Raw genomic sequence first — 23,607 nt, 5'->3', positions numbered from 1 at the left:
CACCAAGAAGCAGGGACCATTCTCCTTGGTGCATGATCCAAGAAAGGGTTTTAGATTCAACCCAAATAATGGTACTGCAAATATTAATCACTCTCTCAATTCATCAGCAGACACTTCTAGCTTTTGGGCATCAGACTTTTTTGTTTTCTTTGTCTATAGGATAAATGCAGAATGCTTAAGCTAGTAAAGGCAAACTTAGAGTTTCTTGCCATTATACCCACCAAGAAAATATATTTTCCCCAAAATCATTAATCTTGCATTCACATTAAAGATGCACAACTGAGCCCACAATAACTGTTTAACCCAGAAGCTATGCCAATCTGTATGATTCCTTTACGGGTGATCCATGAACTTCACCAAATTATTTTTCTCGTTAATATGCGTTTACTATCAGTTCTTTTGTCCATGTAAATCATGTCAGAGATCGCAGTCACTACAACAACCAAGATAATACCTGAGGTTAAGCTACGACAAGGAGGCCTAAGGGCCCAGCCCGAAGTGGGGTAGACGCGTGTGCTTTACGCGTGATAGGAAAAAAGAAAGGCCCAATTCCTTCTTCTCCTTGCTTTCTTGGGCCGCCGTTAAAGGCCGATTCGAGTCGGAGGGTCGCCGGATTCCGTTGAAACAGGGCCTCCCCCTGTTCCGTTGTTTTTCCTCCGTTCGGGTTTTCTTCCACCGTCGGCCACCATTGAGGTGGCTATTGTTGGGGTTCTTGGCGAAGTCCAGTCTGTGGCCGATGCCGGCGCTCGCTGTCACCGGCAACTTTCGTTGTGATTGGTGCAAGGCCGCCTCCCTTGTCTTCTCTTTTCTCTTCTCTCTTTACTCAGTGACTTACCCCAAGGCTGGCAATCTCTCCTAGAGAAATCCGAATATACCCCAGTGTAAAGGAGTTCTTTCTTTTGGTGGAAGACTCGTTCGTTTGGCGGACTGCCTATACCCCCTTCCTTCAAATGGAGATTCTCCTTTCATTCATTTTCTGAATTAAGTTCAATGGAGCTCTTGCTCCTCCCTTTCTTTAAAAAGAGAACAAAGGGGGAAAAAAGGGGAAGACGTGAACAAGCTGTTATAGCTATAAGCTATATTGCATATGGTTGCCGCAAACCTTCATCATAAAGAACTTCAACCGAAGGACGGGAAGTTTGACTATAGCATCCCGAGCCTTTGGATGAATGTCTCATTTCCTCGACGCATCCCTGCTTTTCTCTTATAAATGCCATGCAGTGTATATTATCACCATAAAATCATGTTTCCTTCCTAACACATCTAAGATGCGTGAGATAATAATATTATAAACTGACTGCAAAACATGAACTAGTTTTGTAACCAGACTTTGTTATTACTGGAAATCTTAAAATCCAAAAAAAAGCCAGATAGATGTTGAGTTTGACAGCGACAAGTAGACAGATAAATGGCTCACTTCTAGCGTGCCCCTGCTTTGTTCTTATAAATACTGTGTAATATACACCCATCACCAGAGAAAAAGCACTCTTTTAATCCTAAAATATGATTTTTTTTTTTTAATTTTCTTTTTCTAGTGCAAAACAAAGCATGCTAAGTAGCCAATTTTGTCCCAGCAGGCATTTACATCCTGAGGTTCATAGATGTTAAATAAGCAAGGTTTTGGATCTTTGCTTTTAGAGACAAAAATGGTATCTTTGCTACCTGAAAGCATTAAAAGATGATGAAACAATCCAACAACCCGAACATTAAACGACTAGGTTCTGAAGATACCAAAGGATGAACTTTTAGGAATTTGATGATTTCCTCCAAGATGGGAGCTTATGTATCACCATAACCACAATCCAATCCTTGCATTTCAAATTTGTAGAGAAAACAAAAAAAGACTGACATTGGGACAGCACGCTTACCGACCTTCTTTCTTTCTTCATTAGGTTTGACACAAAGTGCCTGGGCAAGTAAAACAAGAAAACATCCAACAGTATCCATGAAATATACAACACCTGTGACACATTCATGGGGGTGACCTTCTGTACACAGCCGTAGATCCACTGGTTCTGCTAAGATGCCGATGGCTGCTTAATGGTCAACTCAGCCCTCAAGTGAAGAACACCATTGATGAAGAAGAGGCTATCATCAGCCATGAATGATGTCCATGGTATGGCGAACAAATTCCTGTACCCAACCGCCTTCCCACCCGTGAAAGTGTAGTAGCCCTTGTACTTGCTGGCAAACTCTCCCGACAGCCTGGTCCTTGCAGCAAACTCATAGTCTACTGTAAAGCTGATGGAACCCTTCTCTTGCATCCCCAAAAAGAGCCCGAAGCAGTGGAATGAGTTCTGCTGATCCAGGTTGCAGTGAGCCGAGAGGAAGAAGCCCTGCCCGCCAAGGTGGAATGCCTGAGAGTAAACCCGGCCTGAAGGGAACAGTTTGGCACACTCCTCCCGCTTCAGGTCCAGATAGACTATGCATTGTGGGTGGGGCCTATCAAACTCTACCACTTTCAAAGGACGGTATTTGTATGCCCGCTCAACAAACCGCTGACTGGTCGACTCATCTGAAGCAAGGGCACGCTGCCGATGCGGGGTATCTGCCTTGAAGAAGAGTGCCTCAGTGACAGCCTTGGAAGCAAGCTCATGGTCCAGGTCATTGCATGTAAGAACTTTCCTAAGCTTCCTGCAAGTCATATGAGGGAAATGTATAAGACGGATAAGGCGGGACCCTAAGATCTCACGCCGTTCCTCCAACTTCGGGTACTGAGCACGGGCCCACTTGAGCACAAAGTCATAGACTGCATCCTCGGATGCCACCTGGAGGTCATTGCTGGACAGGATAGCTTCAACGCCAGCGAGAGGAAGATTCATCACTTCATCTTGAAACCTGCCAGTAGAATAACTGCTAAGTTCATATTGACATAGCGATAAAAAGTTTATATATAACACCTAATGGCACAAATTAACTCACTTAGTTATGTCCCTATATTTATGGGCGAGGAACTCCTTGGCTGCATCAGTCACTGGCTGGACTGCAGAGGCCATTGAAACGCTAGAAGGGAGATCCAGATACAGAAGTGCAGATTCTGTGGTCATTGGCAAGCTTCTAAGCAACTGACTGCAGTGTCTCATGCAAGAAGCAACTTCAAACTTATCAGCAGCCATCAGCACATCCAGGAGGAGGGAAGGTGAGGTGGTTGACAACTTTCCACTATACATAAAACTTAAAAGCTCCATAAGAGCAGCTTCCTCTGTTCCAGAAAGAAAATAATTCAGTAAAGTGATACATACCAAAAAGCATTTATCTATATAAAATGATAAGTCATAACTCAACGTTGTATGGTGGTTTCTAGCATAGTAAGCTTGACATTAATATCGGACAACATGAACTAATAATACAAGAATTGAGAAACATGTTTATGCGACTCAACATCATGCTATCTCAACTTTCTTAGACTAGTGACAATTTACAGAGCTGCTAACAGATTACACCAAATATAACGTAGTTAGCTGTGGAGTAATGTTAATAATCTTCTTCATGAAAACCTAATTAAATAGGGATTCAAGAGTATGACAATAAATCAAACAGTTATATTTCTTCTTTAAGGTGAAGATCTGACAAGGAGATGCAGATTAGAAGTTGATGAACAACTGCAAATAGTCAAGCTTGCATGTACCATTTTGAAACCATCATAGCAATTCTTCAAAATTACCTGATGCATTGATTCTTAAGGTAGCATGACGTTGGTCAGACTCCCTCATGCCATTTGAAAAAAGCTAAGAGCAAAAAATATGTTAAGAATGCTGCATAGTCATTACAGTCAAGGAAGAGAAGAACAGAAGAGTACAGATTCTACATAAGGAGAGGTGGGGCAGTTTCTTACCTTGTAAAAGAATGGGCTTTTTGCAGCCAATATTGCAGAACTGATGTAAATAGATTTAACCCTCAGAACATTAGAGCATTCCATGCTCCAGGTTGAATCATTGCTTTGTGAATCATCACCTCCAAAGATTTATACTTTCCAATTAGAATTGCAAACAAAAACTACAGAACTAATGCCAACAAATAAAGGTCTGAGATCAAACATGGCAAGAAAAATAATGATAATAATAATCTGAAACATTTTTAATTGGTCTTGAAAATTATACGAAGTCATATGATCTATTTGACTTTTCTGCTGAACCACCTAAGCTCCAGTCTACCACTGCTCAAATTCTACTATTATAAACTCTTTGGCTGGCCAGACAACCAACTTCACACTTTCACTTCACACCTTTATAATTGTAGATAAAGACTCCCATAAATTATAAATACAGCACCGTTGGCTCAGTTCTTGCTCTATAATGGGCAGAAACAAAGGAGTTGCATAGATGCTAGTTTGTAGTTTGGTCAATCGTGTAAGGATCAAGCCCTATGAGGGTCTGACTGTCAATTCTACACATAAAGTGGAGTGCCTAGAAGCTGTTTTTAACACTTAAAAATATTGAATTGCATGAAGGGAAAAATCCAATTAATTTTTTATGTTACAACATAGAGACTAATAATCATACCATAGAAGAAATAATAGAACTTTACATAAGATGGTAACCAGTCAATGGTTGGTAGCATAAAGGCCAGAAGATGGCAAGCAATCAATGGTTGGTATCATAATAGACATCAGAAAAGCAACTGAAAAATGCATAACACTAATCTAAATTATCAGAATGAGGTAGTACCAAAAGTTTTCCATCCATACTTTCTGACAGATGACCATCTAAATATAGGCTGGAAAATAACTTCATCTCAGAAATTAAATCAAACAAAATTTTGAAACAGTAATTGTTTCTACCATCTCGACCAATATTTGGTGGTGATTCTTCAATCATTGCTACTGCATCCTCATCATTATTTTCAAAAGCTACACAATCCTCGGTGTCGAGCTGGTCATAATTCAAGATATGCTCTGTCGGAGACTTTGCAGACTCTGCAGCTAAAGATTCTAAAAGAAAGAAAAAAGAAACATATTTATTTAATATGACCAATTAACAATTCAACATATGAAAGAATAGTTTACACAAATCATATTAATGGGCAACTACTTCTCCAAAATCCTTCAAATAATACATCAATATTTTTTTTTGAAAAAACCTCCAAAAACAGTCAGCAACATTAGATCTAATGATAATTTGGCAAGACTGTGTTTGCCCTAGATCAGCCAAGATTACAGTGGCATTCACAAGAATTTCCGTACATTTCCTTAGAAAGGTAGATATCACTGCAAATACTATAAGCTAGATTTCAGAGGAGAATGAAAATGTATTATAAACTATAATTGTTGTGGTTAAAAGTTTTCTAGTGGGAAAGCTAGAACCATCAGTCAGACAACTCCAATAAACTTGATGTTGCATCACATGTAATCATTGAAGAAGTGATAGAATTGATTTTTTCCCCAAAAAAAAGATCAGATGGTGAATGATGACAGCGCTAAAATCTTCCCCATAACCGCAATCAATTTTTTTCTGATACTACCTGGATGTACCTACAGTTATAAGACTGAATATTGCATAACAGAAATAACAGTGCAAGACCTATAACAATAATATGGACATAGAAAGCATGCACTTATATTAACCAATGCCCCAACAATTTTAACATTTATTAACAGGTATAAACATAAACAATAAGCCATGTTCCATCAGTTCGAGTTGGTACCTTTCCCAAGACAAGTCCTCTTTATTGAATAGTGTCTTACATCAATCATTTTGGTCATTGCACTGCCTCACAAGGACTGTCAGTCTGTCAGTGTCCTACATTAACAAGTCTACAGCACCTCAAAAACAAGTTCTCCTTGATCCTCCACTAATAAAACTTATAATCTTCAGAAAATGTACCCCATATTTTATCCATCTAGTTCAGCCAGAGATCCACCGGAACATTCTCATGTCTATTACATTTCTCTTATGCTTATTAGCTCTCTACACTGCCCAATATGATCCATATGGCAAAGGTCATAATATAGTTATGTACAACATTTCCTAATGGCTATACCATGATCACATGATAATTAAAGCTTTCTCCAGGGAATACAAATTATAAACACTTTTTTTTGAATTTAAAAGGGAAAAATAACCATTATAGGGTTGTTGGAATCTATTGTTTCAAAATACCAAGCAATAACAACCTTACATGAACCAGACAATAATAATGGCATTAGTGAACGAGTGTCTCCTTAGGAATTAGAGCTGTCAAATGAACAAGCTGTTCAAGAGAAGCTTGTATTCGGGCTCAAATAAGCTCATTATGAAAATGTAATTTTAAAATACATCAACTCTGCAGCTCCCGCCACCCAAGCCAACTCTCCTGCTCTAGTTGTAACCTCCTACAAAACGTTGATATTGAAAGCAAACGAAGTCAGCTGAGCTCGAGATGCCTCGAAATGTAAATAACCTAAGCTCAAGCCCGGGCTAGCCAGGCTGTAACAAGCTTGAGCAGAGCTCAGATCAACTCTCTGAGATCATTTAGCTCAGCTCTAGCTAGGCCTAGCTTGGCTGAGATCAGCCCGTTTACACCTCTTGGTCAGAACATAACGACCTCACTTTTAAATTGCTCTCCTAAACACAACAGTTAGAATGCTGATCAGACCTTTGGAAGATTGCTAAAATGAACCCATAACATATTTTGCAACATTGGGGGTTCAAAGAGTGTAAAGCAGTGAGTTTTAAAAGCCTTAAAATCTTCAAAGCCAGATGATGATATTGAGTTCCATGTCATGCACCAAAATAGATTCAAATACTTATATGCCGTGCATTGACCATTTTTCACTCAGAATAGCCCTTGAAGGGACAATAGATATCACAGACCACTCCATTAACCTATAAATTAGAACAAAACAACTTTTTGATAGAAATCCTTAACATGAACACGAATGTAATATATGATGGCACATGTCATTACTCATAATAAAGTATTCTTTAAGTTCATGAAGTTTCATTAATATTTATTCTAGTATACATATATTGCATCTTCAATGTAGTCTTATAAAACAATCATATGATGAAAAAAAAAAAAAAAACCATATTACTCATATGATATTAAGTTAAGAATTTTGTATATTCATATATGATTATGTATATCCACTTGACATTAAAGACCATTTTCCATTTGAAATTAGATCAAATGCAAATTTAATGAAAAGAATCTTAGACTAATCTTGGATAATTTGCAAAATCAAGAAATCATGTAAGCCTGACACCTAAACATAACTGAAAGACACTCTTATTCGTAACCCTTGTCAAATAGATTAATGAATCAAATTTCTATAAACAACAGACAGTTGCCTCAAATTTGATGTTATAAAGGTCAGCCTGATTTACGAGTCACGGTCATCCATTGTGTTTCTAAAAAGCTACTGTAGTATTGAAGCATAGGGGGACCACACAGCATTTAGGCAAAAGGCAAACAACTAATATAAACTTTGGATTTAAAAAAAAAAAAAATTGAAGTTCATAAGAAAATAAAATTAGCTATAAAATTTGTCAAAAGAAATTAAAGGAAACAAAATGGTAGTTAAACTAACTTTTCCAGTTCAATGTGGACCTATGCAACACAACATGATGTGATGTAGAAGTACAATCTTTCCCTACATATCATACAGTAACATGAATTGATCATTCACTAAAACATGCAAAGTTATTCACATGAGTTAAATATAATAGGCAATCTTGAAAACCAATAGAAAGTTCAAAAGAAACAACTAATCAGTAAATCTGTTGCAACTAAGTGAGGTATTTTGTAGGTTAAGCTTGACCCAGTTAGCTTAGGCAGGCTGACTGAGGCAGTTGCTAAGAAGCCTGCCTACGTATAAGGGCCACCCGAGTAGGGTTGAGAAGGGACCGCCTAATTATGTGGCTCAAAGGCAGTTCAGATGGCATATTGGAGATTTTTACCTAATCAAGGAATTTCTGCATCAGTCCAACATATAGGGCAATTTTAGGGCACCATGAATTACCAACTGCTCATTATGGTTGTTTGATGGAAGTAGCTCGCTGCCACAAAAAGTAAGCCATATAGCATATGCCACAGGTAAATACTGTCCGCATACATAACCAACAACCACCAGTAAAACTAATGCACAGTTTGGACCTGACATACAAATGCCTGTCATGGAGGGCAGAATAGTGGAGGCCTTGTATTTGGTAAAATCCCAATCTAAACAACTTAAAGATTTATATCAAACTAGGAAGGCTATTAGAGCTTTAGGTACATCCAAATAGCAACATCCTGTTGAAGTATATGATACAATCCCTATGAAGTTACAAGTACTCTAAAATAACATCTAACATAAATAAACACAAACTTTCACCTAAACGACATTGATGGGAAAATCAAAGGGTTTATAATAACTTATCATCAAATAAAAAAGCATTGTAGTGCACAAGGCTCTCGCCGTAGCGGATCGGGGACACCTGCATGTGGAGATGCTATTTCCATATTTCAAACTCATGTCACCCAAGTTATAATGGAGCAAGCTTACCATTACTCCAAGGCTCGCCTATGTAATAACTTGTCGTCAAATATCCTTGTTAATTAAATGCATGATGCAATAAGACAAATAATCAACCGGACTTTTTTTGGATCCCTAGATACTCTAAAAAATTGATACTAACAAAAACCCAAAAGCATCAAGGCTCCTGAATAGGAAAGAATATTTGGTAACATTAGTTATAGAAACCTTTTTATTGTCAAACCCTATTCAAGGTCTCATTCCAGCTCCTAGCACTCAGCACATGCGAAGCACGAGAAGCCAAAAAAAACTAACTCTGGATATTTAGATTCATATAGCATCAAAGATAATTTGGCGTCCAATTTGTTTTTTCCCTTCAACTTGCAATACTATAGCTAGATTTGAAAAACAATCTCATTTACTTATAAAGTTACATCTCTATTTTAAATTTCCTATCGTTTTTTAACTCATGAGCCTTAGATTTCCAGTATTTTCTAACTTTAATGAGTAATAGAAGTATTTTTCTTCATCGGCACTCGACCCAACTGATTTAATTTTTGTTTAATTTTCCTATGACTATCCTATAAGAGCACCGTGCTCAAGTCGAGATCCAAGTGATCTCCTCTAGCAGGATTTCAAAGAAAACAAAAGTTGGGATATAGGAGAGAAGGGAAAAAAGGGGGAAACTCAAATTTCTCTCTCCTCACGTGCAGTCACAATTGCCAGCATTTCCCATCTCATGTGAGATCATGTGAGATAGTCGAATGAATGTCAAACGACAGACCTCTAACACTTTGGAGTTCTCATTATATATAGCAAGAGATAATCCCATGCCCATACACTTTTTAGCTTTCCAATGTTCATAACACCTCCATTTATCTATCATTATTCACTTATCTAATTTTCTGCTCCTTTATGCCTCTGAACACATATAGTAACAAGCATGTAATGGGAAAACAATTTATTAGCTTTAAATATGATAAAACAAATATTAAGCTACTAGTATTTTAAGGTTTAAGCCTACCTGAGGTTGCAATGTGCCAGATCCTTCACTGAAATCCAAGTCCACTATCAATCTAGCTTCCTTCAACTATAGTTAAAATCGGAGATGTGAAATTTATGCGCATTCTAACTTCTAAGACTCATTAAAGGAAACTCTTACACCCCCAAGACTCGAGGAATATGCAACTAATTTCCTAGTATTTGCACAGATATAGTACAGTCTACAAACTCACCACAATCTAACAATATCAGATTTATTTCTTTTAGTCTCATAAATTATAGGTGAACAGGAATTGGAATGTCTCATGCATCTTCCTATCTGGTTAAATTTTTGAGTAAAATCCAGTCCAAACAGGAAACTTTGATGTTTTATGGTTTATTAGAAAGTTGTCTTACAATATTCTCAGCATATGCCAAAGCAGCTAAATACTGATGAAACCAGATCTTATGAGTGTTCTAGGACTCTTTGAAGGGGAAAAACTCTAAGCAGTATAATTAAACCTGAGGTGCATTCTTATAAAAACATAGCACTCATACAGAAGAACAAAATGCAGAGTTTGTAGTTATTTTTATTTGGTTAAATTTGAGCTCTAAGTATTCAATTACAAGTCTATTATGTTTCAGAGGTGAATTCGAGTTATTAAACAAGATTAAGAATATTCATGGTGCTAGGGCTAAGAAGTTTATTCTGAGGTAGAACTATACCACAAACTGATCAAGGTCATTATGATTGTTCCAAAATGCCATTTCAAGTCTCCATTACTAACATCATATGATATGGCATAGTTGTGGCCCAGAGGAAAGGAACACTCTGGAAGTAATTTTACTTGCTATTATTTTTAGCCCACTAGAAGTCATAACCCATCATTAGTAAAATAAAGCCTTGCTCATTGTGCTACTCATTTACATTTTGAGATTTCATTTGGTTGGCTAGGACAACAAAAAATATGAAAAATTGATTTAGAAAAATCTTGAGTTAGGTTGAATAATTCATCATATTCATCACTTGTACCTGATACTAGACTAATATTATTAGAATAAATCAGATATTCTCAAGACTGATCTTCTTGGCAGGGTGAGATCATCAAAAATTTGTCAAAGTATGAGCTGCAATAAGTCTGATAGAGGTAAAACATCTCAGCATATCCCCAAAAAAGACCCCAACTTCTCAATATCCTAACCAATAGAATCACCTCCAATATGTCTTTAATTAGAACCATAAAAAAAAAGCGTCTTGAAATTAAAGGCACAATGATGAATATAAGAAAATCTACAACAATATCCACTGCTAAAGAGCTGCTTTCATCTAGTCCCCCCATTCCAAAGAAAATGTGATTCAAGTAGAAGATCACATGATGGAGGCAGCAGGGGGGAGTAACGAAGAAAGAAAGAAACAAAGATTAAGAAGTCAATATCTAAGTTTAGGGTGGATTAATATAATTTATTATGTGTTAGTTGGATGGAGAAAGCATCTTAGCCTATGATATAAATTGTGATGGGAAATTTCAGTACATAAATGATCATGGATCAATAAACTGGGGGAAAAAGCAAAGTGACAGAACTTGTGATGACAGAAGTAAATCTTATTTAAGGAGAATAGCACATGAGTGACTTTGAGTAATCTGAATTTTGATGTTCATAAACAGCCATGGATAAGCAAGTTATTCTTTTCCATGTACTATTAAATTAAAAAAAAAAGATATTTATCCACCTAAATCTTGACATTTATTCTTTCATAATATTTCAAAAATATATAGATGAAGATAACAGCAACTCCAGTTTACTTGCATGTCTGATTAATTTAAAATTGGCAAAAAGGAATAGAGAAGGTGGGATACTTGCAATTTCTACTCAGTTGGTTTTAGTCAGAAATTTGAGTACAGGACAGAATGAATCATTTCTTCTTTGGCAATTCATAAAGATAAAACAAAATGTCTAGAGTGACAGACAACTAGATATAGGAAGGATAAAACAGGAAAAAGTAAAAGAAATGGAGAAAAGAGGGAGGATGAGAGTAGCATTTAACCATCGAGCTGTCAAGGAAACCTTTCTTGACTAATGTGACCATGTAATGTGTTACTTACCATGATATCACAAGTTATGTTGAGAATAAATTGGGCAAAAGACAGATTTTCACTATTATTTCATGCTGCATACATTAGGTCATGCAATGCCCTTAAAGAAAACAATAGTTAACAATATAATCCAATCACTAGATCATTTGTATAAGTTAATTAGAAATTATATAGTGCTCAATTGACTAACAAAAAAAAATGTAAACAATGCATGCAACAAGTTTATAGTCATATCCCTTATCATCTTTTTAACAGTCAAGCAAACTAACAACAAAAAGTAACATGTAAATAGTACTGCATAGAAGTTCCTCACCACATAGACATTTCATGATCAGTTTTTTTGTAACTTCTTGAATTGGAAGCATGATTGCATCTAGCTTCTCTTGATATATGGAAACGTATTTAACCACCAATAAGCTGGACTCTGAAGTAGTATTCACTCTTGTGTTTAACTTTTTTGGATAGTAGATTTGAAACTGATGTGCACATGAAATTAAGAATCATGTTCTTCCGGGGCATCAAAAATTATCTTAGTGATGTTTTTTAGATCATCTGCTTGATGGCTGTGTCAGTGCTGTCAGGAATAGGAGAAAAAAAAAGGAAAAAAAACATGTTGGCCGTCATTTTTCCAACCAAAAAGAAAAGATGGGAAAAATGAAAGGAAAGGAAGAAAGAGAGGATGAGATGAGCCAGAAGATCAGATAAGGAATGCAGAAGATGAGATATGGAATCCATCACAACAAATAAGAAATATGTTAATCAACAAAATTTGGGTTCTTACTGTGCCCTACGTTAAAAAGTTGCCAGACCACTCTAAATACAAACTTAATGAATTTAAGCCCGTGATAGTCCAAGCACAAATCTCAAGATCTTACGATCCACGGTAATGGATGGTAAAATCCAGATCAAAGTAGGCTTCAGCAATATGGATCAGATCCATGGATTAGGAGCAGCTTGGATTGCAAGATCCAGACATGGATGGTAAGATTCATATTGTCGATTTTACGATCCTTTCTGTTGTAAGATAGAATGATTAATATTAAGTTATTGCATATTAAAGCAACTGCAATGTCCATTTTTAAGATCCATTAATGTCTGACTTTCATGATGATCAATTCATCATCAATAATCTCCCAAAACATAATACTAGCAATCTCAAGGATTTCAACTTTCAAAAAGAAATCTAGTTGTTGAGGATATAAGACCTAAAACTTCATCCCTTATACTATTTTCAGAATCCGATTGCTTTTCTTCCACAACCTTCTACTTCGAAGATGAATTGATGCAATGCATTTTTTTTTTTTTTCACGTTCATATAGAAGTTAGATTGCTCATAAAGGTGAGAAAACTCCTTATCAAGATGCCCATGGGGGGAACTTAGTTCATCAAGGGGCAAGAGGAAAGAAGGCAATTTTGCATGTCAAACCTGAGAACAATGATGATAATGATAATGATGACATTTCACATCTTTTTCTTTGTCCGATAACCTTGTCTATGTGCATCTTCTTACATCAAATTAAGATATCCATACACTTGTATGATGGCATTTAACCATATTGAATAATCAACAAAGTGTTTGTTTCTTGGACACGATATCTATGAGCTTGTGATTGTTGGAAACTAAATTTTTATTTCTTTATATGATGCTTCTTACTCATTAATAATTCAAATTACAGTTAGATCATGCTTCTTACTTTATCTTATTGTTTTACCCTTGTTAAATGTTTTTTAGAAAAAAGGACAATTCTAACTCTCCAATACAAGCCAGTATCCAAATTGACTCCCACTGTAATTTACAATATGACCACAATCTTAAAAACATAGGTCCAAGCTATAACCAAACTAAGACATTTTCAAGACCAAGTTTGATGCCTAATAAGCATAAAATTAGACATTTAAAAAAATTTCATCTTATACAAAAACTAACTAATATTCAATTGATGTATTTCAGGAAAATTTGCACCAACTATAACTCTTTCATATCTATCTTAATTTCTATACCTTTAATGAACAAGGAATACATAAAACTAGTGGTCTAAAAACTAATCAAAGGTATGCAACTTCTTTATTAACCAAGACAAGTAGGGATTTGTAGGACTATTTGAAATTTCACATATGCTCTGGTCAGATCCACCTCACTAACATCCCTGAATATAAGGGTATACAGCCAAACATACCAACACCAAAGTGTTACACAGACTGTCCCATTGAGGATCTCAGATGTACTCTGCTCCCCGTTATGCAAGAAGTTAACAACCGATATCTCAGTCATCAAGAGGAGTGGCTAATGATGAGATGAATTGAGATCTCAGTTTATGCCAACTAAGATCGAAGGCTGGAAGGATTTGGAAAGAACTGCAATATTCTGAAATCTCGATCGATATATAGGAACCAAGATATAGAAATATCACTCAATATGGAAAAACATAGATTAATTGGATCTTTGAGGCATTGTATTTAGTATTTAACAATTTAAAAGGATATGTTGGTATCAAGTTGGCCAATATGTCGGGATGTACTATTAAGACAACAAGGGCTGAAATTGAGCGCCCAATACCAATATCAACCGGTGTCTCGGCAAAGATGGAAAAACTTGCTTGTATATGGATTTGGATGACAACCATTGCCTTGCAAGGCTTTCAACTAATTTTCGCATACAAAGTCACTAGATTACTGCTCAATTTCAAGATCCATTGATAATCTCTAACCATGATATAAAACATTTGAAAGGTGAAGCTATCTTGACAGTGACTCAGTCTACTAATATATGACATAAATAATCATTCAATTTTCTTTATGCACATTCTCAGCTGAAAACGTATTGGATTGTTCACCGTCTGATCGAAACCTTATCTCCGTCTGCAATAGTAAACAGTTGAAAAAAAATAAGAAAAGCAAGTAAACTTCACCTTCATCTTATCCCAAGTGTAAATTTTCTCGTTTCCCATGCTCAACCTGATCTTGCCGTAAACTGCCACTTAAAAAAGAGGTGACTTTACCACGACAAAACTTAAATTCTCAGATTTTGTAACTCCAATCATCATGTTCCAGAGAACCCTTTTAGTCCAAAACTACTCATTCGTCGTAACATAAGGTAGCTGTCTTACAGTTTTCATGGTAGGGGTTAAAAAGAAAAAACTCATCAACCCATGTCTCTGAAAATCTTAGAGAGGGAAATCGTAGGATTTTATTCAAGAATTCGATCCAACATGCTCTAAAAATACCAAAAAGGCAAATCATAAACGTCAAATGTAGAAAAAGAAAAGAAGGGCAAAAAAAAATCCTAAGTACAGTTTCCCTTCATCCTATCTCAATTCTAAATCTTTCTTGTTTCCCATGCTGAACTAACCTATCGAAGTGACTCTAGAAATGAATTGATCTCATTGGGACAAAATATAAAATTCCCAGAAGTTTGTCCAACCCCTAACCTTTCACTACTTCTTTGCCTCATTAACCTGATCCTGATGTTCCAGAGAATCTTTTAGTCTATAACTACACATAATTCACTCACCAAAAAACTACTCATTACCCATAATATGCCGTTTCTCTCTTTAGAATTCCATCTGCTAGGGGTTTAAATAAAATTTTAAAAAATAAAAAAAAAAAATCCTCAACAACTCAAGCCCCTACATTGATCGAAATGCTTACCCGATGACCCTCAGACTCGGGGGAAGAAATCTCGAGAAGAAAGATTAGGGTTTTGTTCAAAAAAAAATTGATCCAGCATGCTTAAAAAAAAAAAGGAATCATAAACAGCCATACAATACCATGCGAATTGAGGCTCAAACACAAAACAACGAAGAAGAAAAGGACAAAATTCTCCATTGCAAACAAGATTATGCAAGGAAAAAAGAAAACAAAGATTTTAGCAACAAGAAAAGAAAAAGGGCTAAATCTCTGAGGAATAAGAGATCGGGAGGTAGGCGGTGACCTTTGTCCTTCTTGATCTCCTCCCTCTTGCGCTTGGGTGCCGCGCCCACTCCACGGCGGCCGCTCCGCCCTCGCCGTCGGACTTGCTCCCCGGCGGCTCCGCCATATCTCGATCCGCAGCACGCGGTCGGAGAAGTTGCTCGAGTTGAACGCGAACTCGAAAGTTCTGGTCGCTGCCGCTCGCCCCGCAGAAGTCCGAATCCATCACCGCTCGGTGGTCGAAGAGATCCCCACCGCCCATTCCCCTCTTCCCCTTCCAAAAGAGAGCGCCAAGATCGAAGCCTTAGTAGCCTCGACGCAGCTTCCCGATTGCTTGACCTTTTACCCCTAGAATTTTCTTTCTTCTTTTCGGTCGGAACAGACAGCCGAGAAAGGAAGGAAGGTACCCTTCGGCGCGGCGGAGATTAATATAGAAAAATTCGGGGCGAGGGCGATGGTAATGGGACGGACTCAGGCCGGCTGTTCTCTTGGTTCTCGTAACTTCTTCCGCACTGCTTTTTAAGTCAAGGGCTATTGATGAATCACAAAAGGATTTGTCCGAAGAGACAAGCATTGGATTGTATCTCAGACCGCCATGAGAGGACTCCTTACCTATTTATAAAATCTTTAAATTCTTACAAGTGACTGGTTCAAGCATACGGTTGCAAGTATGGAATCATCTTTTAACAAAAGTCATTTGAATTAGAAATTAGATTTTAGCTTCCTTATTCTTAACAGTGTACACATGAACAACCCCTTTTATTCTAGCTTAGCACCATCAAATTCATTAGTTGTGTCACGCCCCAACTATTGTGTGATAGAGAGAATTTTTTCATGTACATGAAATCAAAGCCATATAGCATTGCTCTTTAGAAATTGCTCAAAATCTATTGTTGTAGATGCAATGGAGTGGAGTATTGATGAGTAATGTAATAAGTTTTTTAAGGCAAAATTATTTGTACTAGATTAGGTATTCTATTTGCTAATAGAGTTATTTTTATGTGCCATAATTTTGTCTATTTTGATGCCCGAGTAAACCGTGATGACATATTACTTTATAGAGATCGTATATCAACCATTATTGCTGGTTTTAGACCGTAGATATGAAAAGAGCATGGTCGCACCTTTCAACCTCTTATCTAGAGAAGATTTCATATAGCCTTATGGTTCAAAAAAATCACATATGATCAAATTGTCGATGCTCGTTAGATTGGGGAATATTACTTTGAAGAAGCGGAATAGAGAGTAAAGAATATCTTTACTTCTGAAAATGGAAACCCTTGAGCAATAGATTTGGAGCATGCAGTTGAAGTTGAGGATGGACTTATTTATAATAATTACTAACGATTATTGGCTTTGATCAAGGAGTAACGTAAGTTCCTGCGACAGCAAAAAATCCTTGGCTACAAAAATCTTAAATTTCATGGTTGAAGCACAGTGACGCTACTATAAAATTCTACCATGGAGCAACTATTGTGAGGAACAATAACAGAATAACAATAACTAAAAGAGTTGATGGATCCGTTGTGATAAATATGCCGATATCAAGCAGCTACTCAAAGATCTTTTTTATGGCAAATGGTATTCTTATCAGCCTATTATGATAGTAGAGCTTCCTTCGGTTCTATTGCCACTAGAATCCAAATATCGAGGTGAAGAAATGTGGTCGGTAGACTAGCTTTGAGCTTAGAACTTGGACTGGAGAGTTGGTGGAAGAAGTCGATGACCATTGAATCTGAGCTTGGGTTAAATGGATTACTTGGTATCACCTGATCGAGTTGGAAATAGAAAAGGAAGTCCACTTTCTAAAATTTGTCTAGTGGGAAACTTTTGGATTCTTAAATTACTGGATTCTGAGAAAATGGTGGAAAACTTAAAAGTAGCAGAGTTTCAGGAAAGAGAATGAGTGAAAAAACATCTTTGGAGATCCTTTGGTCACCCTCTTATAAGGAATGGGTTTGGTATTTGTTACCAAAATTGGCGCGACGTGCAGTAACTATTTGGTAACTATCCCACGTTAAGCACGTGGATGATAACAGTTTGATCATGCAATAATGACTGAGCTAGTTGGGAGTAACCGCTCTTAAATTAATATGATTATAGTCACACTATTAGTAGGCATGGGCCGCTTTTAACTAGGCTTGAATTGGAGACACGTGTTTCTTCCCTATTGTTCGGTTGGATCAACTCGGCACTTCGGCCAATATCGAGGTAAAGCTGACTACAACCTTTATCGAGGTTAGGACGACAAATATACACCACATCAGATTCCATACATTGTGTCAGCTAGCAATAATCATAGTCATACTGTAGATTTCATAGACGAAGAGTTTGACAATGCGATTCTGAGATGTCTTCGGATCATGCCCTAGGTTCCAACTTATTCTTCAAAGCATTTTGGCCTCCTCTGTTCTTGAGTTCTAATTTGGATCCATGCTGAATATTTGGAAGTCCACTTTCATTGCGCTGGTGCCTAAGAAATCCAATCCCCGTAAGGCAAAAGATTATAGACCAGCGAGTCTATGTAACACAGTTTACGAGATAGTAATTATACGAAATTCCTAGTTACTTTATGAAGCCTATTATGGCATTTCTGATTTCCAATGAACAAGGTGCTTCTGTCTATGGCTGCAATATCTCAGACATTGTTTATCTGGCTCAGGAGCTAATGCACTCTCTGAAGAGGACCTCAAAATCTAAAACCATGATGATGATCAAACTTAGAATTGGTTTGAATGTTGCTTGAGGCAACCAAATTAATTTCTCGGTTCCAGTAAATGGTGTTCCTTCAGATTGGTTCCAGTCATCCACGAGCCTGCACCAAGGTTGACCTTCGCCACCTTTTCTTTTGATCATTTGTGCGGACATGTTTTCAAGATCTATCTTAAAGAGGGCAGTGGGTACTGGTTCTTTGCAACCCTTCCAGATATCTTAACGAGGGGCTGCAGGTTTCACGTATCCTGTTCGCGGAAAACTGCATGCTGGTTGGTCGTCGGCATGCAATTCCAATGGCGTTGGATGTTCCAATTAAAGATGGGAGTCAGGACATACCTAAGCATCCTTCTTTCTGGCTCTCGGCACTCTCTGCTAACGACTTCGGCCCTCTGTACGAGAAGTTGCAGAGCCGGTTAGACAGTTGAAAATGGAAGGCTTTGTTTCATCAAAAAAGAAAACGGAAGGCGTTGCCCCTCTGGAAGTGCAACTTCGATATCTCTTGGGAAAACTGTGTTGTCCTTAGAAAAGTTATTAATGAACTCAACATGCTATTTGGGGCCTTTCTTTGGGGTCACAGCACTGATCGAAAGAAACCACATTGGATTCTTAGGATAAGATTTGTCACCCTCTGAACGAAGGTTTCGGCAGCAAACATTGATGGGTAAAGCATTCATACAAGTAGTTATTAAGCCACAGTTACTTTGGAGTTTGAGCCAGGTGGTGGAGACTAGATACCATCTTGATGGATCTTGGGAGAGTTATTTGTCAAAGCACCTCATTTGCTGCTAAACAGCTTCGATGGAGCATTGGATCCGGGAAGCATATTTATGTGCTGTCCTCGCCGTTTATCACCTACACACCCTTGAACCACATGCCCATTCACAGAAACATGGCTACTAGAACTCTACATCATTAATTCGAATGCTTAGTTTCAATAGATCTGGTGGTCTCGGACTGCGCCTCGAATCCATTAATTATTTCAGGTTGGATGGCAGCAGCCCTCCTTGCAAGAAGCTGCTGGTAAGTCAACTTCTCAATGAACACTGCCAATCACTGTTGATCTCTACCTTGGACTGTGAGAAAGACTTGAACCGTGTGTAGTTTGAACTCCTACTTGCAATGCAGTTCGGATGGCCTCAGCTATCAGCCCTCTTCCAGAACAAAACGTCTTTACGGCCATGAAGGTAGAGTATCATACGCTGGTGTCCGGCGTGGGAAACTGATGGATCGTATATAAATCATTCAAACCTTCCCATGTCTGCGGCTTGGAAGACGACTCCGAGACCATTATGAAATTAAGCCAACGTTAACGATAAACCAAAACCTGGGCGCAAGACGATCTATGTTATCTTGTGATGAAACTTCTCTTTCCCCTGATTCCATTTACTTATTCATGCTAACTCCTATGAATGCATCTTCTACAGCATCCATGCATAAAAGTTAATCCTGTAATCATTTCATAAAATTTCATAAAGGGAGTCGATGGTGCGACAAGTTTACAGCACTCCATAAGGCAACATGCATCCATGTCCAGGACACCAAAAGCTCTTCCCAGATCAATCTTGTAGCAATCAAAATCACAACTGTCATATTGAAGGTCAGCTAGAGGTTCTTGAAATTAAGGAGCACCTTCAACAAGATTTAACTAAAGAGCACCTACCCAACGAGCTAGGGTTCGAACTTCCAATAATATACCAATCAGAGAGAAACACCAATTTCAAACAGTTCCAACATTCAATCCACTATTGAGTGATTTGGCAGTTGATACAACATGAGTAGATAGAGCTCCCAAAAGCCACAGCTATATTGTAATTCCTTATAATAATCTCTTTCAGAAAACCAATGGAGGAATTAATCAAGCTCCAAACCCACTTGCCTTAAACAACAAAACTCAAATATTTGAACCTAACTCCATCCTACTACCCTATACAAATCAAAAACCTGCCCCATTTTAATTAGATAGTAGGCTTCAATTCTTGAAAGCATCCTGCAAGTTCATCACTTCAGTTATTTCCATCCATTCCAGAAGAACATGTACGTACAGATAATAAATTATCACATATTCATGCAAAATGGGATAGAGAGTAATCAAAATTTATTTCCAAATTACGCAAATATTACATGAATGATCGCCATTACTTATTTCATGCTAACTCCTATGGGATGCATCTTCTACCGGCATCAATGATTTTTGAGACTGCAAGCTTGCCTCCCTTCCACCGGTATTTTTTTTTAAAATAATCTTTTATCATTTCGAAGAAATGTTGGGTCGCACTCTACAATTTATATAATTGTGTTACATGGCATCCACCTTAGTGCTTTTATCAATTTTGCCAATTTACATCGTTGATTAGAGAATGGCTTATGAAGCACCTTCAAAATAAGGTAAGAGCAGGAGGGGGGCTGAAAATAGAGTGGCCAATGGCCTGATTAATGTGACATGGGTCGATCCTATTCAAACAACGCTATGTACATAGGATTAAGGCTACACACATCTAACTATCTCAGAACCCCATAGCAATAGGAGCCTCGGGCACTGGAGGACCACCTATTGTTTTGTTGATTAATCTTATTGACAGCTTATTAAAAAAAATTATATTTGCTTGGCCCATTTCAAGCCTTGGTGGTAGGAGCAAATAACTCCTACGTCTTAAATGTGCATGGACCACGATTGTACACACTTGATCTTGGGTAAATTTCCCCTTAATCTCAGAAGTTTTCAAGTTACATATATTATGCTTTTATTTTGCATATTGGGTATATTTTCGCATGATCATCCTTGATTTTGAACAAACCGCTTAAACAATATTTAAGGTTAACAACTACATATTGATTTCATACATAACCCAGACATTAAAAATCCAATTGTAAGAGATTGCCTTCGTGTGCAATTATTCTTAGATGATAAAACAAAAAAATAATAATATTATTATAAATAAATTTCGAGTTGACTGGATTGGGAATACTTACCCAATATTTCTTGCACCTGAAAATCACATACATAGCATGCAATGAATTCACTGTTGTCATCCAAAGATTCTTCAATCATTTGCTACGTGATGAGCGACAAGTACGGTAAAATCATTTTCGCTGAGGTTTGCCTGCCGAAGGATATGTTAAAGAGTGATATTGCTGATGTTACCTTGGCAAATCCTTCTATAGCGCAGAAAAACAGGAGGGGGAACAAAAAATCTACTTCTCCTCCACACTCAACAATTCCCCTTGATGCAGCTCAGCTTGGTCTTCTAAAACCTACCGTGGAAGGGATCAAATTGGCGTGCATATATTTTGGATGGTATAACCAAAATAGTAAGAGCCAACCTCATAATATAGTGCTATTTCTTGTCTAACATTGAACTTTTGAATATAATTGCGTTGGTAACCTAGAGTGTCCTTTATGTTTAGAACCTAACTAATATTGAATCTTTGCTTTAACTGTGAGGATCCGTGCGGGCGTGTATTTAGTACTACATCGGTTATTCGCTAGGTAGATCTTAGATGCTTATATGGGATCAATGAACCCAAACATATATCTTTTGGGTAGTTATTTGAATGAGGTCCTTCATTGTTATAAATGATATCAGAGCAGACTCGATCCATAACCTATGAGGACTAGAAGACATTGTAGACATAAATCTATTAGAGGCTGACGACGAGCTAATCGTAGTGCTTGTGATTAGATTTGAATGGAGTATGTGAGGATCCGTGCGGGTGTGTGTTTAGTCCCACATCGATTATTCAATTTGTTTATTTTGCTCATGATAACTATGCAGGATATATCTAGACTTTTTCTATCAAGTCGTTTTGAATGTTTAAGAAATCCAAGAGAAACATGAAAGGCTTGTTTGAATATTTTAAATTTTAGATACCTCAGAAAAAACTAAACTGCACGTATAGTCAAATTAACACTTCTGAAATGCAAGAGCATGTTAACCATTCTCGTCAGCGCAGGGCTACACAATGGTGGATGGCCCTCCCCAGTTACCCCTAAATTTCTGCAACCTTGAAGAAAGGATTGATCCCAAGTCTTCTTTACAATCACCAAGAATATTAAAAACTGGAGCAGTTCAAACTGCTTGGAGAGCAGCCGTCTGAAGACACAAGAACCATAAAAGTTTGAAGAAAGGATTGATCCAAGTCTTTTTTACAAGCACCAAGAATATTAAAAACTGGAGTAGTTGAAACTGCTTAGAGAGCAGCCGTCTGAAGACAAAAGAACCATAAAATTCAATTACCATCAGATAAATAATCGAGGTAGAAAATAAATAATATCATATACTTGATAGACCTATGGCGCGATGGCCATATTCTCCCATGGTTTTCGTCTCTTAAAACTAGCCTTCACAAGCTCCCATATATCTTTCCAGAGGAGTATTACAAGGCATATATACATGCATGTCTGTGTCAACAAAAGCCACGTATGCATGAGACACGAGCTAAGGAAGTGTACTTCTTAATTGGCTCCTGTATATTAAGTGCGAAAGGGGTGCCTCTCAAGCTGATCAAAATGTTCATCAAAAATTTAAAAAGCTACTCAAAATATAGGATGGCTTTAGAAGTAGGAAAACGTAAAATAAGAAAAAGAAGAGAGGACTGTTTATGAAAGGAAAAAGAAGAAGAAGAAGAAGAAACATGAGGAGATAACTTATCAAAATCAAGCATATTTGATGCGAATCAAATGAAAGAAATGTGAAAAAATAAACTATCCTGGAAATGACCGAGAGCTCACAAGAAAATGATAAAGTAGTGGGCTTTACTAGTGCCCCGGACAACAGAAGGGTCCCTTAAAAGAACCTAACATTGGTCCTCCGAGTAGCACGAAGGGACCCCAACGCTGAACCGCTTCTATTCGTTAATAAATATTCAAAGTACCGTTAAGCTTACCATATTCGGAATACAAACCAAATATTTTGTGCGTTCCAAATCAAATATCTCTTAATAACAGAAGCTACTTGCTAACTCTACCAGTTCGAAGATCTTCGAGAAAACCAGAAAGCTCATACCATGCACGGAGATTGATAAATTAAAGATAAAAACCATAGTTCTACATAGAACACTTACCCTTAACTTGTAAGAACAACCCCAGAGAGAGAGAGAGAGAGAGAGAGAGGAGCTCCCTTCAATCCAAGCAGGAGAAGAAGGAAGGCAAGGACGTCTCCTGGGTCATGCACAGCCCTTGAGGTGCACCCTCATCTGCTCACGAACCGGTGCACCCAAAGGTATTCATGAACCAGCAGCCGTATACACCCCACTCCCCCTCGTGGGTTGGATCGAAAGGAGCTCTTTCAGCTATGCACCCTTCCTTCTTACCACTGCTCCCCCTCCACACCCTCCTCACCAACTCCTCGCATCAAAGTATATAAAACCCAACTCGATCCAATGGCTACGTATCTTTCTTTTCGTTCTCAAGGATCCATACGCCAACCTATGGATGGACAAATTAAGGTGCTGGGCCTGGCTTTAAATAGAGCT

General features: G+C 37.6%; 1 protein-coding gene and 1 long non-coding RNA gene across 2 annotated transcripts; both read right to left on the bottom strand.

The window, feature by feature from the left end:
- Positions 1–1,728: 1,728 nt before the first annotated feature.
- LOC103710040 (BTB/POZ domain-containing protein POB1) lies at positions 1,729–15,984 on the bottom strand. Its single transcript, XM_039130291.1, is given in 9 exon segments — positions 1,729–2,838; positions 2,923–3,202; positions 3,665–3,728; positions 3,836–3,954; positions 4,790–4,921; positions 15,443–15,478; positions 15,481–15,549; positions 15,552–15,603; positions 15,605–15,984. Coding segments are annotated over 9 exon segments (1,650 nt in total). The 5' UTR covers positions 15,683–15,984; the 3' UTR covers positions 1,729–2,018.
- Positions 15,985–21,827: 5,843 nt separating this feature from the next.
- On the bottom strand, positions 21,828–23,548 carry LOC120111924. Its single transcript, XR_005513405.1, has 2 exons — positions 23,197–23,548; positions 21,828–22,338 (listed from the first exon to the last, which is right to left on the bottom strand). It is a non-coding gene; the product is annotated as an uncharacterized LOC120111924 (long non-coding RNA).
- Between the last annotated feature and the right edge of the window lie 59 nt (positions 23,549–23,607).

The sequence above is a fragment of the Phoenix dactylifera genome, chromosome 9, assembly GCF_009389715.1.
Source record: "Phoenix dactylifera cultivar Barhee BC4 chromosome 9, palm_55x_up_171113_PBpolish2nd_filt_p, whole genome shotgun sequence".
Classification (NCBI taxonomy): domain Eukaryota; kingdom Viridiplantae; phylum Streptophyta; class Magnoliopsida; order Arecales; family Arecaceae; genus Phoenix; species Phoenix dactylifera.
This window is presented reverse-complemented; position numbering and strand designations above follow the sequence as displayed.